This window comes from Gossypium arboreum, chromosome 5 (genome assembly GCF_025698485.1).
Source record: "Gossypium arboreum isolate Shixiya-1 chromosome 5, ASM2569848v2, whole genome shotgun sequence".
Classification (NCBI taxonomy): Eukaryota; Viridiplantae; Streptophyta; class Magnoliopsida; order Malvales; family Malvaceae; genus Gossypium; species Gossypium arboreum.
The window spans coordinates 7,295,735-7,312,152 of record NC_069074.1 but is presented as its reverse complement, the minus strand read 5'-3'; the positions used below and the strand labels follow the sequence as shown (position 1 = coordinate 7,312,152).

The 16,418-nt window shown below is 32.3% G+C and overlaps 4 protein-coding genes across 7 annotated transcripts; 1 reads left to right on the top strand and 3 right to left on the bottom strand.

The window, feature by feature from the left end:
* Positions 1–212: 212 nt before the first annotated feature.
* Positions 213–4,281, bottom strand: LOC108453501 (UDP-glucuronic acid decarboxylase 6). Of its 2 annotated transcripts, none has more exons than XM_017751631.2 (12): positions 4,088–4,281; positions 3,542–3,661; positions 2,557–2,643; positions 2,357–2,444; positions 2,023–2,114; positions 1,880–1,944; positions 1,712–1,800; positions 1,373–1,450; positions 1,197–1,290; positions 1,052–1,118; positions 849–953; positions 213–665 (listed from the first exon to the last, which is right to left on the bottom strand). In XM_017751631.2, exons 2-12 carry the CDS (start codon positions 3,629–3,631, stop codon positions 483–485), a joined length of 1,038 nt encoding a protein of 345 aa, XP_017607120.1. In that variant the 5' UTR covers positions 3,632–3,661; positions 4,088–4,281; the 3' UTR covers positions 213–482. The 2 variants fall into 2 exon arrangements, with proteins under 2 accessions (XP_017607120.1, XP_017607119.1); XM_017751630.2 differs by lacking the exon at positions 4,088–4,281 and adding an exon at positions 3,778–4,072.
* A 2,159-nt stretch (positions 4,282–6,440) lies between these two features.
* LOC108453502 (uncharacterized) lies at positions 6,441–7,668 on the top strand. The gene is made up of 3 exons (XM_017751633.2): positions 6,441–6,666; positions 6,745–6,907; positions 7,381–7,668. Exons 1-3 carry the CDS (start codon positions 6,542–6,544, stop codon positions 7,519–7,521), a joined length of 429 nt encoding a protein of 142 aa, XP_017607122.1. The 5' UTR covers positions 6,441–6,541; the 3' UTR covers positions 7,522–7,668.
* A 177-nt stretch (positions 7,669–7,845) lies between these two features.
* LOC108451977 (ubiquitin-conjugating enzyme E2 7) lies at positions 7,846–10,002 on the bottom strand. Of its 3 annotated transcripts, none has more exons than XR_001866331.2 (6): positions 9,781–10,002; positions 9,557–9,659; positions 9,032–9,129; positions 8,861–8,961; positions 8,461–8,617; positions 7,846–8,119 (listed from the first exon to the last, which is right to left on the bottom strand). XR_001866331.2 is itself a non-coding variant. In XM_017749700.2 (6 exons), exons 1-6 carry the CDS (start codon positions 9,821–9,823, stop codon positions 8,042–8,044), a joined length of 501 nt encoding a protein of 166 aa, XP_017605189.1. In that variant the 5' UTR covers positions 9,824–10,000; the 3' UTR covers positions 7,846–8,041. The 3 variants fall into 3 exon arrangements, 2 of the variants coding, with proteins under 2 accessions (XP_017605189.1, XP_017605190.1); XM_017749700.2 differs by having other exon boundaries at positions 8,540–8,617; positions 9,781–10,000; XM_017749701.2 differs by lacking the exon at positions 8,461–8,617 and having other exon boundaries at positions 9,781–10,000.
* A 4,753-nt stretch (positions 10,003–14,755) lies between these two features.
* On the bottom strand, positions 14,756–15,809 carry LOC108489886 (osmotin-like protein). The gene has a single exon (XM_017794604.2). It carries the CDS (start codon positions 15,745–15,747, stop codon positions 15,001–15,003), a length of 747 nt encoding a protein of 248 aa, XP_017650093.1. The 5' UTR covers positions 15,748–15,809; the 3' UTR covers positions 14,756–15,000.
* Between the last annotated feature and the right edge of the window lie 609 nt (positions 15,810–16,418).

Below are 16,418 nucleotides of genomic sequence, written 5' to 3'. Positions count from 1 at the left end.
GAGAGGGTCAGTGTGGACTCAAGCTCACCCAAAACCTTCACCCCAAAACAGCCAAACGAACAAGAAAAGAGAAGAATCCCAACTATGATCTGAAAGTAGTAGTTTACCTCTAAAATGTAGAATTGAAATGACATGGTTCTCAACTAAATACAAATATGAGCTTATTGTTGAAAAGGACTTGCCAGTACACAACTAAAAGAAGTCGGAGAAAGTTTTATAGATAATCACGATTCTTTTTTTATTGATAGCAGTAGCAAACAAAATTCATGGCATCAAGACCATCATCAATGTCCACTTTAAGGACTGAAAATTAAAATAGTTGCACAAAATTCCTACTTTCAATGGCTATGGTTTTTTTTTTTTCCTTTGATATAGTAAAGACCAATAGGAGGTATTGGAGAACAAAGACTGAAGCCTGGAGATATTGTTCCCCGCAAGAAGTGAATCTCATCTCTATTAGTATAATCCACTAATAGGTTTGATCACTCTTTAGAGATTCCAAGCCTCAATCGGAAATCTTCCTCCATGAGCGGAAGACCATCCCGCAACTTGACTTTCGGCTCCCAACCTAGCAATTCTTTGGCCTTTGTGATGTCGGGTTTTCTCTGCCGTGGATCATCCGGAGTGTTCTCCACCATGTTTATCTCCACATCGGGTTTAATAAGCTGCAACGTACGTACAACATGAAACAGGAGACAAAAAAATTAGCGATTTTATGATGATCAAGAACATCATCTGGAAGAGACTGATATGTCCAACTTAAAGATGGTCACATCAACATCAAATTGTTCGTCCATCTAAAGTGGTTTATATGGGATAAGAAAGAGGAGAAGAAATACGGAACTCACCTCCTTAACAGTCTCAGCAAGCTCGACCATGGTAAATTCACCTGGATTTCCAATATTGATTGGACCAGTGTGCTCACCCTCCATGAGACGAATAAGACCATCAACCTATACATTTTTAACAAAATTTATACTTTTTATCTATTTCAATAGAGGCATATCCGACGGAATAAAGGATAGTAAAGAGTTTAACATCTGTAGCATACCATGTCGGAGACATAACAGAAACTGCGAGTTTGTGTTCCAGGTTTTTGAACCGTTAGTGGTTCACCGCTACAAAAGGCAAAAGAGATGTCAAACGAAAGAAAATACTAGTTTGATGAAGAAACAAGAAGTAAATTTTTTTTTTACCGAAGTGCTTGAGCTATGAAATTGCTGACAACACGTCCATCATCGATGTTCATGCGTGGGCCGTACGTATTGAAGATTCTAGCAATCCGTATCTCTATGGCAAACAACAAAAGGACAATGTCATGAAGAAATGATTATAGGATAATATCGTACAAGCAAACCGAGAAAATTTTTACCTATTCCATGCTGTCTGTGATAATCAAACATTAGTGTCTCAGCCACACGCTTTCCTTCATCATAGCAGCTCCGAACCCCTACAACGCAAACGAAGCATTTAGTGCCAAAGTAATGATGTCATAGAATTAAACATTCTGCCAAGCTTACTTTTCTGAGCACCGCATCTCCCAAGTCCAATTCAACATAACAGCAAATTCATTTTTAACGGTAAACAGGTTTGAAAATAAATTAAATATATTAATGGCAAGAATGTATCTTCAAGTGAAAATATTCTTTCACAATTACAAATGTTTCAATCAAAAGGGTTCTGATAAGATCAGTCAATTGAGGAAACTTACCGATTGGATTAACATTACCCCAGTATGTCTCGGGTTGTGGATGGATAAGGGGATCTCCGTATACTTCAGAAGTTGACGTGAGCAAGATCCTGTTCCACAAAATCCCAGTTGAGAAGAGCCAGTGTATGAAGGTAATAAATAAATTGATAAAGAACCACATTCCCTAACCTTGCTCCGACTCGCTTGGCAAGTCCCAGCATGTTTAGTGTGCCAATGACATTCGTCTTTATTGTCTGCGGAAATATATGGTAAAATTAAAGACACACTCACAAATATTTCAAAAAAACCGATGCAAAAACCCCAACACCGACCTTCACAGGATTGTATTTGTAGAAAATTGGAGAAGCTGGACACGCAAGGTGGTAAATCTGATCAACCTCAACCAACAACGGCTGAGTAACATCTGCAAAGTAGAAAAGTCAGATTAAATAACCAGAATATATTTTATATCTGCCAATGGACAATCTTGTGTTGTCATTCATTGCATTAGATTAGAAGTGAAATCATGATTTGAAAAAGTTCATATTAGTGACATTCTCAAAATTTCTTTTCCAAGTATAGTCAGTCATGATCGCAAAAATCATCAGTTAAACCCATTCAGTTAAGTCCAATTCTAAGAGCAAGTGGTTAGAAACCATAAGTTACCATGACGAATAAGCTCAAATCTAGGATGGCCAATCCACTTTCTAAGATTGTCCTTGGATCCGGTGAAGTAATTATCGGCAACAATCACCTGAATACAGAACATACTAATATTAGTACATGGGTCAAATATTCATATCAACTCTGCTAATAGTTTCTTAACAGGGAAAATGAGCTTTGATGTGATAACAAAATCTACCAACCTCATTTTTCTCATTTTCCATCAATTTGTCAACTAAGTGAGAACCAATAAAACCAGCTCCTCCAGTAACCAGGATCCTCATGTTGGACTGTCATAAGCAGTGAAAAATAAACTGAATGTAAAAGAAGGAAAAAGAAAACTCTAACCAAACCGAACACCATAAACTTTTATGTAATAAGTAGGGTAGCTTTTTTAGATCGAACAATCAGCGGTAAAATGGCAAATCGAACTAAATAAAGATTGTGAACGCAATTAAATAAACAACATGTTGCACGTTATTCACAAATCTAAGACGAAGATTTAACAATAATAAAGGATCTAGAATCCTGGAGCTACCTGCTCAGGAGGGACAATATCAATATTGTGGCATTCATCTAGAAATTATTTTAAGATTGATTTCGAAAGAACCCAGTTGCATTGGCTTCAAAGAATAATTATTCTTATATTTATCTCAATTATGGCATTTATTAGGAAAAGACAGAAAATTACACATCTAGCAATCAAGGAAAAAGAGAGATCATTCATCAGACATGGCTGGCAAGCTCTAACATTTTACTTTGAACCTTTACAAGATTAACCAATCACTGAACAGATTCACTACTAAATAAGAATGTTAACACACGATTAAAACAGATTAGTGAGTCCAAATACAGAATTATCCATGACCAAAGAGTAATGTCACCGGGTATTCACATCCGGATTTGATCGCTGTATCAGCGGGACCATACATTGTTTGCCATACTTCACATTACTCTAAACAAACCATCTTCCTAAGTCATAATCCAATAACCAAAGACTAAGTTCAAATCTAATGGTTTTTTTTTTCACAGGTTACATAATTCACAATGAAAGAAACTACCCATATGCAGAAAACATCACAATCACTCGCTATCAATTAGCAAAAAGAAAGAGAAAGACGCATAACATGTCAATGAATGCCGACATTTTAGTATTAAATAAAACGACAACAACAAAAAAATAACCACCTGATAAAACTTAGAAAAGCGCAATGGAGATGGCAAAGGTGGTGGCTTTGAGGTTGTCTTTTGTTCCCCATTTGATGAATCTGTCGCCATTGCTCAGATCTCGCGTTTTAATTCAATAACCTGCCAAACAAGAGCATCTAATTAAGGAAAACAGAGACAAAAAGCAATTGGAAGATATAATTTATTTTTCATGGATTTGAAGGGGAAAAAACGATAAGAGATTTGAAATAGAAGACCTGATTAAGAATTCGAGGCAATAATCAAACAGAGCTACTGAAGTGAGATTGATCTCTTACATACACAAAAACAGCCTTATTTATAGCCTAAAGAATGGTTCTATGATTCGAAGCTTCATCCACCAAATAAATTTTCAAAAAAAAAAAAAACTAAACAAATAAATTGTTCGATTGGAAAGCCTTCAAGATTACGAAAAGCGAAAGGTTTTAATGATAGATACTCGATAACAATCATAAAAACACAGATCACAGTCGCACACCAAACGGAATTAAAATCCCAGATTTTAATCATTTAAACTATCTTAATTACCTTAAAGAAACTCGAATTAAGGGGAGGGGCTTCTTGATTTTTTGAGATTAGAGATTCAATGGTTAGGAAAAGGTTAATCAATAATTACTCTGCTTAGGTAAGTAAACTTAAGTGTGTTTAAGGGGCGTAATTAAGGGAGATTACTATAATTATAATTATTTGTGTAATTAATGGCGGATACTTTGCGTTTGCGTTTTCAAGACAGAAATATGTTGTCTTTTTTCTTTTTTACGTGAGTTGTCTCTTGGAAGTTGTATATGCTTAGGTACGTCTCTGGTTGCTGCCACGTGTATGAAGTTAACGTGGAAACATCTAATTGGTTGATATTTACATCTTCTTTTTTAGGTCTTTTTCTTGATTCGAAGATTTGGTTCTTTAACTTTTTTTATTTACTCAAAAATCTTTGTTTACCTGACTTACATCTTGGATATTTCCCTTTCACCTCAATTTTTTGTTTTGTAAATCAACAATGGTTATATTTTTATTCCTTTATTCATTATGAAGTTAAATAAATCAACATAAACAATATTTTGAGACTCGTTTAATGAATAAATATAAATAAAATTTGTTCAATTCATTTAAATTTTGTGTACTAAATAATTCAAAACTAGTTTATTGTTTTATTAATATATATTAATAAAATTATTTTGATTTATATGTTTTTATTTATAATATAATTATTAATACTTACATTTGTCTACTTTATATCTAAGAAATAATATATATTTATTGTTTTTTCATTATTTATTATTTATAAATGTATTTAAATAAAAATATTCGTAAACATATAATTTTAAATAAATGAATAAACGAATATCAAGACACATTAAATTATGGTCAAAGATTTTCAGGAACCTACTTTTCCACAAACCCCAGCTTCAGAATCCAAAAGCAAATCCCAATCAGATTTAGCTGAGAAATAGTCAGGTGATTTAACGTTCCAGACGTCCCAGTACCTCATAATGTCCTTGCTAAAAAGTTCACTTAACTTATCCGGTTTAACTAAATTAACCCAGAGGCCTAATGCATACGGGACATTTCTGCATGACATGATCTACATCCTCAGTACAAACACAACAAAAGGGGGAATTAGAATTGTCGGTGAGCTTACGTCTATGCCTTTCAAAATTGGTAAGGATTTTGCCCTTATATAAGATCCATAAGAAAGTCTTCACACGCTGTGGGCCTTGATACTTCCATATTGCACTCTACTCATCAATATTCCTAACTCCAGTTTCGCTTTATAAGCAGATTTGGCCGTGGAACAGCCATCCTGGCCTGCCATCAATCTCTACTTCAACTGGAGGTAAGGTAGCAGCAATTCACAAAATAAACATCTCTTGGCAGGAACTTTTCAAATTGACTTCAATCCCATGTGCCATCGTTTTTAACCATTCATGAGACAAGAACAAATTCATTCGGAATACCCACAGGATTTGGAACATAGCAAACAAGGGGAAATTATCTTCAATCCATCTCAAAAATGGATTACAAGTTGTTTCTTATGAAAAATAGTACAAGCAGTTTTTTCTATTTTCCTATTTTTTATATAATATCTAAAATTACCTATAATCTCTCCCTAACCTATAAAGAGGATAATACACTCTAACATACTCGAACTCACATTTTTCTACATAAACAACAATACTATATAAAACTCAGATAAAAAAATAATGAATTAATCTATTTGTTTGCCAAGTAAAATATTTGCGGAAAATAATTTCTGAACTAATCAATTGTTTAGTAAATTTCTTGAAAATATATTATAAAAGCTGTTTTAAATTAAACAAATATATATATTTAAGAATTTATTATATTTTCATTATTTATTTGAGTTTATTATATATATATTAATAAATTTATATTTTATATTGTTTTTCATATATTGTAATGATTTTAAGTGTTAACTAGATTTTAAATATATCTATTAATATATACTTTATCCGCTAAATTATACGTTTTCACTCAAATGCATAATTTAGCCAGATGAAGTATGTATTAATAGAATATGATGAGAGCAGAGAAAGATTTTCCGGAAAATGTCTTACCGACCTAAAATCCCTTCTTATTTTCCTGCGTTTCTGAAAACGTTTTACCAATATAAGTTATTTTCAAACAAACAAACACTCAAAAACTAAAAAAATATTTTCCAAAAAATATTTTCCTAATAAACAAACGGATCCTAAATGTCAATAAAAACCAGGAAGTTAGAGTTAGACTTGGATGACTGCCATTTGCCAGCTGAGTTGTTGAATCAGCTAAACTTGCATGCAGGCCACGTGTAACCAAATTGCTGCCCACGTGTGAAAACCTTGTATCAACTCAAAAAGGAAAGACACTAAATGAAAGCCAAAAAAAGAAAGTGAGTTTGACTATATATTTTCTAACATCTGGTAGAGAAATCAGCTGGAAAATAAAAAGTGTTGTTTAGATCAAAAGAAGAGATTTTAAACAATGGCGTCTAATGTTAAGCCAGTGTTGGGTTACGCCATATTTTACGTTAAGGACGTAGCGAAATCCGTTGACTTCTATGCAAAAGCCTTTGGTTATAATGTTCGTCGCTTGGACGAGTCTCACAGGTGATTTTGGATATGCTCCCAAATGCATGTTAAATTTGGTTGTTTTATGAATGATGTTTGTAATTGTTAAATTTACAGATGGGGAGAGCTGGAGAGTGGGCAGACCACCATTGCCTTTACCCCAAAGCACCAACACGAGACCGATGAACTAACCGGTGAAGTCCAGGTTCCAAAATCTGATGTCCACCGACCCCCAATGGAACTCTGCTTTATTTACTCCGACGTTGACGCTGCATTCACGGTTGGTTTCCTCTTACTATAATTGAATTAATTCCATGTTAATCCCAAATAAAAGGATTACAATGGATGAGATTGTGAGTGTATATCTATAAGCATTCATTATGTAGGAGTAGTTTAAAATTTTAAGTTTTGCTGTAAAAATAAGTGAAAGATTAAAATTTGAAGGTTCATTTTAGATTCATATTTGAAACTAAAAAAATAAATTAATTTAAACAATATTTATTTTTACTGGGAAATAATATTTAAATTAGTTGCTATTATGATACATGATTTTTTTAAACAGTTAATATAAATTATTTCAGAGTTTTAATTTGAAAATATAATCAATATTTTAGGTGTTAAAATTACATATAAGCATAACTTTTATAAATTTTTATTTGGTTTGTAGTTAAAAAGCAATATTTAAGAAGGTTATAATCTTATCATTAACACATTCATAAATTAAGATTTAACGGTGGGGTTGTCGTTGAACAGCGGGCAATGGAGAACGGGGCGATGGCGGTGAGCGAGCCAGAGGACAAGAAGGATTGGGGACAGAGGGTAGGATATGTGCGCGACATCGATGGCATGCTTGTCAGGATGGGAAGCTATGTTAAGTCACCAAAGGAAGATTGATTTCAACTCTTTCTTTTTTTCTTTTACATTAAAATAAAATTAACTTACTTTAGCATCGCACAGCTTTGTAAACTTTGTTTAAGCTTTATCCATGAATAAAGCTTAATAATAATAATCAACTTCGATTTAGCATTGAATTATACAAAACCATTTCGTGGTTTTCTAGAAATAGGGGATTAGATATATTTTCCAGAAAAATCAAACTGCAAAAGACAGATTTCCGAGAGAAACAACCATTATGTTGGTTCTTTAACAGCGAAAATCAGGGGGGCGGTATTGAGCTGAATGGCTAAAAGAAATTGCCACATTTCCATTGCTCAGAACTGAATATCCAATCAATCTCCTTTCTTACGTATTAATGTTCGACAAGTAACAATATTATCTTTCAGGATACGAAAAAATGAACATATTTCATTATATATAATCTTATATTCATCCAAATCCGATCAAAATTATATAGTATAGAAGCTGGCATTCAACAAGTCTTGGATCCCTGGGGTACACATTGTAGACCAACAGATCATAACATTTCCTGTGACCGTCTCACGCAGCGGCTAACCTTCTTCCTGAATTCATCTCTGTTCTCTCTCCATTCCTTCTGCATGTGCATATTGTGTATAAAACAATAATTTTTTTTCCTAACGAACACCATTATATAAACATGCTTTTGATTCTTTCGGTCTATCTATGATGATAGTAAGATTATATAAACATATGCTTTTTATCCCAATAAACACCATTATACAAATTCGAACATAAATGTAGGGTATAGACATGCTTCTAATATGGTTATACTCATCTTTTTTTCCGTACATTTGGAATATCGTGTGTTTAGCAAAAGGATATTTCAGGTGCAGTTTATAGAGAGTTTTAGTATACTAGAGCAGTTGATAGAAAGCTAAACACCGTGTTAGTACAAACATGGAAAAGGAACATTACATGCAACTGCAGAAATCAATAGCCCAAAGTGCACCAAGGAAGGAATATATATGAATCAAGACGATCAATGACTACTTACAGCAGCTTCAACATTCGCGGGAGATTCGTCGTTAGGGCTGGAAAGCATTGATATGATACTCAAAACAATACTTTCAACCTGCCATATGTATACAGTAAGAGTTTACATTCGGTAATGCAATCTGCATGCATCTTATGATTTCCAGGGAATATTTTTATAGTTTTCTCTTGATTCCTTTTTCGTCTAATAGAACAAAATTACATGCTTGCAATCAAGTAGTTAAATTTGACTGAAACCTACGGCACCATGAATTTTAAGCACTTGTACAGGCACCAAAAAAAAAAAAAGCAATTAAAAAAAATTGACAATTCATAAACGTACAGTATGGATTGGCATCCAACGCTCACTTGCAAGCTCGTAGCCGTTTGGATCATCACCCGGAGGATGAAGAATTGATATGCAAACAGTGCCATCAGTATAAACTGCAATACCCAGAGACTAAATTAAACCATGCATCACATAAAGGCCTCTGAAAAGGACACAAAGGTGTACCATTAGGATGCCAAACGTCTGTTGTAAATTTCATTGTTGGAGGGCTGTTTGGGTAATCAGGTGGAAAGCTCATGATGGCATTGAAAAATCCCCCTTCACTGAAATTTTGAGTATTTGTGTTAAAAATAAACGAGTTATATTTCCCAGATGAGAGAATAATTATTCTCTTAATTATAACAGCTCATAAGACTGCTGCGAGAGAAATTCGATAAAGCTAAATTGAATGGCAACTGGCAACACCATTACGAGGTAAAACTCAAAATCAAATATTTGAAACCTTCTAATCACCTACAGTCAACCAAGCTACTCGAGTTTATGAACCAATATTTGATTTGACTTCAAAATATGCCCTTAAAAAATCAACTCCGGCATGAATCATAACTCAGCTAAATTAATCCCGTTTCAAAACCCAAAGTTGTATTGAGCATGCATTATAGCCTCAGTTCGTGATCCAACGCCATTAAACAAATCCGACATCAACAATTCCTTAAAAAAACAGTGAATTTCAATTTTTAAAAAAATTACTAAAAAGTATCAGGTGGTCCGACGATTGTAACACTCCATTCGAAAACATTGCTGTCATCAACCAATCCGGCTGAGAACCCATCAACCGGATTCTTACAAAGATCTGCAAAGCGATCAATCAAAAAAACCCAATTCAAAATCCAACCAAAACACCGCTCTTCATAAAAAGAATCATAATTGAAATCATTAAAATCGACATCGATAGTATTAAAAGAAAAGAGTACCTTTGAGCTGCTTTTGAAGGAGGAGGCTGGCTTGAGATGCCATATAAACAAAAAAAAAAGGAAAAATATAGAGAGGAAGCAGAGAAAAGGGTCTGGGAAATGAAGAGACGGAAACTAAGAGAGAACTTGAAGCCGACAACACTGAGTTCCAATTTATAGGTAAAGAAATTCGCGGATTGTGGACTCAGCGTTACGCACGGAAGAGCTTGGATTATGTAGGGTCATATTTGTTTTAACCTGAGTTTTTTGAGCGAATTAAGAGTTGCCACGTGAGATTCGGTCGGGATCGGCGTGTGAAATGTGTTTCTGCTGCGTTCTGTGGGTGATGTTGTTTATACGTCATACTTATTTCTTTTTAGTTATTATATTTATATTCATATTATTTTGTATATGAATTGATATTATTTTCATATTGTAGTATGATTATTCTTTACATTTTCTTTCTATCGTAAAAGATAATCTTGATCTTAAATTTGGATACTTAGCTTTATAGTGTACAAACTCGTTTCGCTTTTTTTCTTTCTTCGTTGATTTAAAAGTTAAATCTAAAACTACCTTATAGAATGTATAAAAATATATACATGTTATAGATAAAAATTATATATATTTATATAAAATTATATATATTCTTGATTTTTACATTTGAATTTGAATAAACAAATTAAATTTATACAAAAATTTTTATCACATATCTATACGTAATTTTCACACTAATTCATCATATGAAGAATAAATGGCATAGTTTGATGAGGAAAGTTGTTTTGAAAGTTGATATTAGTAAAGCATATAATAGAGTGAATTTGAATTTCCTTGGCTTTATTATTGAGAGTATGGGCTTTCATTACAAATAAATGTTATGGATGATGCTCTGTGTTTCTGTAGTCAACTATCTTATCTTGTTCAATGGCAATGAGATAGGTTTTATTTCTCCTAAACCGAGTCTACGATAGGGTGATCCACTATCACCATATCTCTTTATTTTATGCATAGAGGGACTTAGCTACCTTTCAAGGAACGCAAATAGTAAAGGAGTTCTTCAAGTACTTAGCTATCTTTTGCTCATGATAAGTTGGATACGCGATCTAGGATTGTTAATTAATGATTGCTCTCAAATTAGTTCTAGGTTTTAGTCATTTTCTATCCATTGGATTTTTCGCGAGCGCTAATAAAACCACTCATAATCTAATGCGAGTTACTTTGCGTTATACGAACTACTTTGAGTTTGTTAATTGCCCATTTTCTATCTAATAATATTTTAGTTGCTGATTGTTCTAATGTTCCATGTGAGAACGAGGGGAGCTAGGTTGGTTGTATTGTATAAGCCTGACTGCTGGGTTTAGTTTCTCTCTGATTTTCTCCTCTTATTTATGGTGTTTTGGCTAATGAAACTAATAATAACACATATACAATATGTATGAAATTGAAACGAAAAAATTAGTTTAAATTAAGAGTAGATGAAATTTTAAATAGGTAAGCACATCATATTAAGAATATTAAATGATTCAAATTATTTATTATGATACTGTCATTTTTCTTGAGTTGGTATCGAAATAACCTGTGAGACAAACTTGGTATAACATTATCAATATATACATGCAATGTGGGTGAATTAAAATTTGTTTAATAACATTAAAATAAAACTTTAGTTGAAATGGTAAATAAAGTATTTTACAAATGTTGGTGGAATGGATTTAAATCTCACCGTTTACAAATTTTTTATTAAGCCTTTTTTTTGTGTGCGTGAATAATAAGTGTAGGACAAAGCCTTAAAATAACAATGCGATTAGCATGACTCGAACATAAGTCATATCTAGGCTAGTAAACACCCCGGCCATTAGGCCAACTATTGAAATAATATAATTTATTTAAAATATATAAAATTATTTTAGTAATTTCTTTTAGTGAGTTAGTATTGACTTAACTTTTGATGTGAATTCAATCACACACTTAAATAATAATATAGATATATATAATGAAAATTATTTTTATTTTTTATTTTCCTTTTGGTGCCACCTCTTGTAAATATCCTTTTTATTTTAAATTTACGGTATATTGAAGAAATCTAAATTAATGCTAAAAGCATTTTAAATAAAAATAAATAAATAAATACTAAAATCACAACCTTAAATTTATTAAAGATAAGATTGATGACATATTAAATATCTCTTAATAGAAATCTTTTACGTACATCGAGTTAAAAAACAAAGACTCCTTGACAGTAAGTGGGTAGTGATATAACATTTGTAGATCTAAGAATGTTACGTGAAATAAGATAACGATAAGGCTAAGTCTTCATCTGAACTTACCAATTAAACGATAGGTATGTTTCATCTTTTTATGTTTTACCAAAAATCTGGTTAAAACAATCTCCAGCAATACCGGTGGAGGTTTTAATTTCTGTGCACTCAAATTCCAAGAAATTACTTCACTTAAAAGAGTTAGCCTAATTTCCCATTGTTTACGAAAAGTATTTCTAAAATTTCGATTTAAGTTAATAAAATTAATTTATTGTAATTGATTATTAATATTTTGATATATAAGTAGTAATTTTAAATATTTTTAACTGATTAATATTAATTATTTGTAAAATTTAATTTAAATATGTAAATTATATTTTAATAATAATTATTAAAATATAAACTTTACAAATTTAAATATATAATTTTATATATTTGAAAAAAATTCAATTGAGGAATAATTGTATATCTAATATAAATATTATATAAAATACATTAATTTATAAAAAATTGTTAAAAATGTCCTTCAACTCTTAATGTGCTTTCCTCAAACACAAAAGCTCGAAAAAGATTTTGTTTTTATGTCCAAAAGCATTTTTCAATAGCATTAGTAACATCAAAAGCTAGTTGTTTAATATTGTTTATGGTTGTAAAGGCATTTTTAATCCTAAAAATATTTTTGAAAAAAATGAAAATTAAAGGCTTAGTCAATTTTAGTTTGAGTTGTTCTTTTGTATGATTCTTAGTTCAGTTAATTAGTTCTTGTTTTACCCTATTAACATTTAGACACGTGTTAGCACAGTAAGCCATCAGAACCAACCTTTTTACCCTTATCATCAGGTCCCCTTGACCATCCGCTCCTGTGACAAGGTCACCCGCTCAACAAGTTACCTCATTAGGCACCTGCTTTCTTAGTATAAACACTGCCCAAAGTGTGAACATGCTTATAACAATGAGTGCATCCCATGAGAGAATAGCAACAATCTTGTATCGTCTAGGAACACTACATCCGCACTTCACGTACACTATGCTAGTATGATTGTTGTCCATTGTAACGGTTTACCACATCACACTATATGATAAGAGGACATCTCTTATCTATACCCTCTCGACGATGAAATGATTGAACCTTTTAAGCCTCAAACTTGCTCTGAGCAATCTCCTCCTACTCCTATAAATACATTCTCATTTGTTGTGCATTGTATCAACAATTCTAATTAAGGTTATTCTAGCTCATAGCCTATTTGTACAAATATTTTTTAATATATAATTTGTAATTGCTTAGATATGTACTTGTATTTATACTTTAATTATATTTGTAAATTTGAAAAATTGTGATGCAAAAATTTTATTCTACATTTTATTATTGCTTGGACATAGAATTTTATATTCATTGATTTTTTTAAATTTAATATTTATAATTAATTTTGATTGGTTTATATGTTTGATTTACAAATCAAACTTTATTTCATAACATTATTAATATTAAAAATAATGTTTAATTAAGTATATAAATTTTTAATGTGGAATATTTAATTTAAAATTTAATTTTTTAAAAAGTTTTATGTTAATTTCATTATTCATATTCAAAATTTGTGACTGTTTGTTCAAACAATATTATTTCTAAAATTTAAATCTATATTTTCCTAATCATTAACAATTAATTTTTTATTAAAAACAATTAAATTAAGGCAGAATAGCGAAAATTACTCTCAACGTTTCGGTGGGGGGGGGGGGTTCACATTAGCCTTTAACCTTTTGCTTTTTTTCTTTTTGCAATGTCACACATAATATTGAAAAAAATTTCAAATAAAACCAAAATTGATGAAAAAAATTAGTCAACTAATAGTAAACATTTTTCCAACGTGGCATGACATACCAACCAAACGCATGGTTGAATTCAAATTCGAGCCTAATGGCATACAGGTTGATAATAGTGAAGTGAAGGCATTGGAGAGTGAAGTGACAATTCACAGGATGATAAGAGGCTGTGCTGAGAGTGAAGCAGCTATGAAAGATTGGGCAAAATTTTGGCTTAATATGTAAGGAGGAAGAGGGTATTTATAGTGAAGGTTTAACAATTAATCATTTATAACCCTTTACATGTGTCCAAAGAAGGCCTTGTCAAGGCAAGGTAGACCAAGTAAAAAGCATGTTAGTGTTTTTACAAGGGGACAATTGGATTTGATAACTACAAAATTATTGAACTTGATGAAGTTTGTGTTGCTGATGTAAAAAAAGCTTTACCACGCAAAGTAGGAATATAAAGCATGCTAATTCCAGGCTAAGAAATATACACATATTACAGGACCATATTGCAAAAGGACCGGACATAATTAGATAAAAACAAAAACAAAAAAGGGGAAGCAAACATTTCACGTGTAAGTACTGTGACACAGGCATGAAAAGAGAAGAGATAATTTCTGAATATAGAGCCAAAAACTGGAAACTAGTATGAAAAAGAGACATTGTTTTGAAATTCAAATGCACGGTAATGAGTGCTCCACTATACTTTACCTGCTACTTCCTGTTTACAATTTCATTGTCTCTTTCGCAGAGATTCGCGTCGCGTCGCGTCCCAACGTAATAGTAAACACAATGTCAATATATATCTACATGATTACATGGCACATTTGACATGGGAACACTGATATTTTACATTTATAAAAGCTTATCTTTTAGTAATATCAAAGCTGTGCTTTTATGTTACTCGTAAATGCCTTGAGCATCTTCACTACTTTTGTGAATAAAAACACTTTTCTCTTCTTTTTATAATATACAATGACGAAAAAGCCCCACAAGAAAAGGAAACAGATGGAAGATGAAAAACAACCTTCATTAATTTTGTCTAAACATAAACAATTACGCACTTCAACTTCTTCAAACACCATTAATGCTTCAATCCCAACAATCAAACATTCACCATATCTCTAACATAGCACTACAGATTATTCAACAAACTCAAACTCATTATCGTCTTCCTCTAGTGACAGAAAATAACTTTTAGCTCACGTGGGGAAGAACAGTCGTGCATGAGCGAAGGGCTATCATGGGCGTAAGTAAATGTGGCCGGACAAGCATGTTTGAAAAACTCTGAATAGCTCGAAGCCCTACAGGTCTGAGGGCTATTGTAATGGTTCCTGCAGCAAAGCTCGTCGGTTCCGAAAGCAGCACAACCACTCTTACAACCCACAACTGGACCATGAGGAGGTGACCTATACTGTAACTTGCCGGGACACGTGGCCAGAATATTAGCCCTGCACCCAACGACGGGGCAAAGGCCTTTGCCTTCGTGCGGGGTAACAGTCATGGGGATGTTAAAACCGTCCACAAGGCTGACTTCGTAGGAAGAGAGATCTTTATGGCCACCGTGGTGGAGGCTGAACTGAGCAATTGTGATAGGAGTGGCTCCACCGAGACCGTTGCATTCAATGCGGTGGCCACAATCTCCCGTGGCACAGGAGAAATGTCCGTTAGAGTAGGTGCAGCCGGTTCGAGCCCAGATACGGCCAGACCAGTGGACGGTGGGGGCAGGGAAGGAACGGTGGGTGAGGGTATGAAGAGCGAAGCCGCCTCGTTCGAGGACAGGGTGGCCAGCGTTGGGTTGGATAGCAGGATAAATGGTGAAAGGGCAGTTGTTAACGACTGTTAAAATGAGACCAGGATGAGTAGCTTTACCAAAGCTGCATAACACAAAAATGGTAGCTAAAACTAACAAAGAAGAAGCCATTTTTGAAACGAATGTAGAGATGGATATTTAGCAATTTCTTGTTCGGTTCTTATAGAAAGCGAGGAAGAACATTATAGTTTTGTAGAAAGACTGAAATACCCTTTCTCCATTTTTAATTTTTAATTTTACTGAACAGGGACCTGCAAAAAAAATTGTCAGAAACCAGAGGATGAAAATGACAGATTTAGACCAACTTTTCTTTACGAGGCTGCCTAAAGCTCAACTTTTTCATTCGGCTACTTGTCCATCCAGTGCTTTTAAAAAACTGCATTTTTGTAAAATGTAATAAAGAAATATTGTGAAAATTTATGTTGTTCATTTCTATAAAAAGTTAGTTAAAATATATATATTTTAAATATAATAGTGAAAATTAAAAATTAATTAAATATATGATATTTAAATAATTTAATATAATTATATATAAAATATAAATTTTAAATTATTTATAAATTGATAATATATAAAATATTTTTAAAAATAAACATAATACTAAATAAAATTTAATATAATGATAAATGATATTTAAATAATTTAATATAATGATAAATAAAATATAAATTAATCTAATTATTTATATTCTTTTTAAAAGTTATATAAATAAAAATAATTTATATTAAGATGATTCTAAAATTTAATTTTTAGATATCAAAATTTTTATACTAATTCATATT

Bases quoted from the DNA above. Each gene is read 5' to 3' on its own strand.
- LOC108453501 (XM_017751631.2), bottom strand. From the start codon at position 3,631: ATGGCGACAGATTCATCAAATGGGGAACAAAAGACAACCTCAAAGCCA. The intron at 1,801-1,879 runs GTTAGGGAATGT...TTTGTGGAACAG, and splicing joins GCCAAGCGAGTCGGAGCAAG to GATCTTGCTCACGTCAACTT. The intron at 1,291-1,372 runs GTAAAAATTTTC...TGTTTGCCATAG, and splicing joins TCACAGACAGCATGGAATAG to AGATACGGATTGCTAGAATC.
- LOC108453502 (XM_017751633.2), top strand. From the start codon at position 6,542: ATGGCGTCTAATGTTAAGCCAGTGTTGGGTTACGCCATATTTTACGTT. The intron at 6,667-6,744 runs GTGATTTTGGAT...TTAAATTTACAG, and splicing joins CGCTTGGACGAGTCTCACAG to ATGGGGAGAGCTGGAGAGTG. The intron at 6,908-7,380 runs GTTGGTTTCCTC...GTCGTTGAACAG, and splicing joins ACGTTGACGCTGCATTCACG to CGGGCAATGGAGAACGGGGC.
- LOC108451977 (XM_017749700.2), bottom strand. From the start codon at position 9,823: ATGGCATCTCAAGCCAGCCTCCTCCTTCAAAAGCAGCTCAAAG. The intron at 9,130-9,556 runs GTAATTTTTTTA...TCAAAATTTCAG, and splicing joins GGACCACCTGATACTTTTTA to TGAAGGGGGATTTTTCAATG. The intron at 8,618-8,860 runs GTACGTTTATGA...TACATATGGCAG, and splicing joins GTTGGATGCCAATCCATACT to GTTGAAAGTATTGTTTTGAG.
- LOC108489886 (XM_017794604.2), bottom strand. From the start codon at position 15,747: ATGGCTTCTTCTTTGTTAGTTTTAGCTACCATTTTTGTGTTATGCAGC.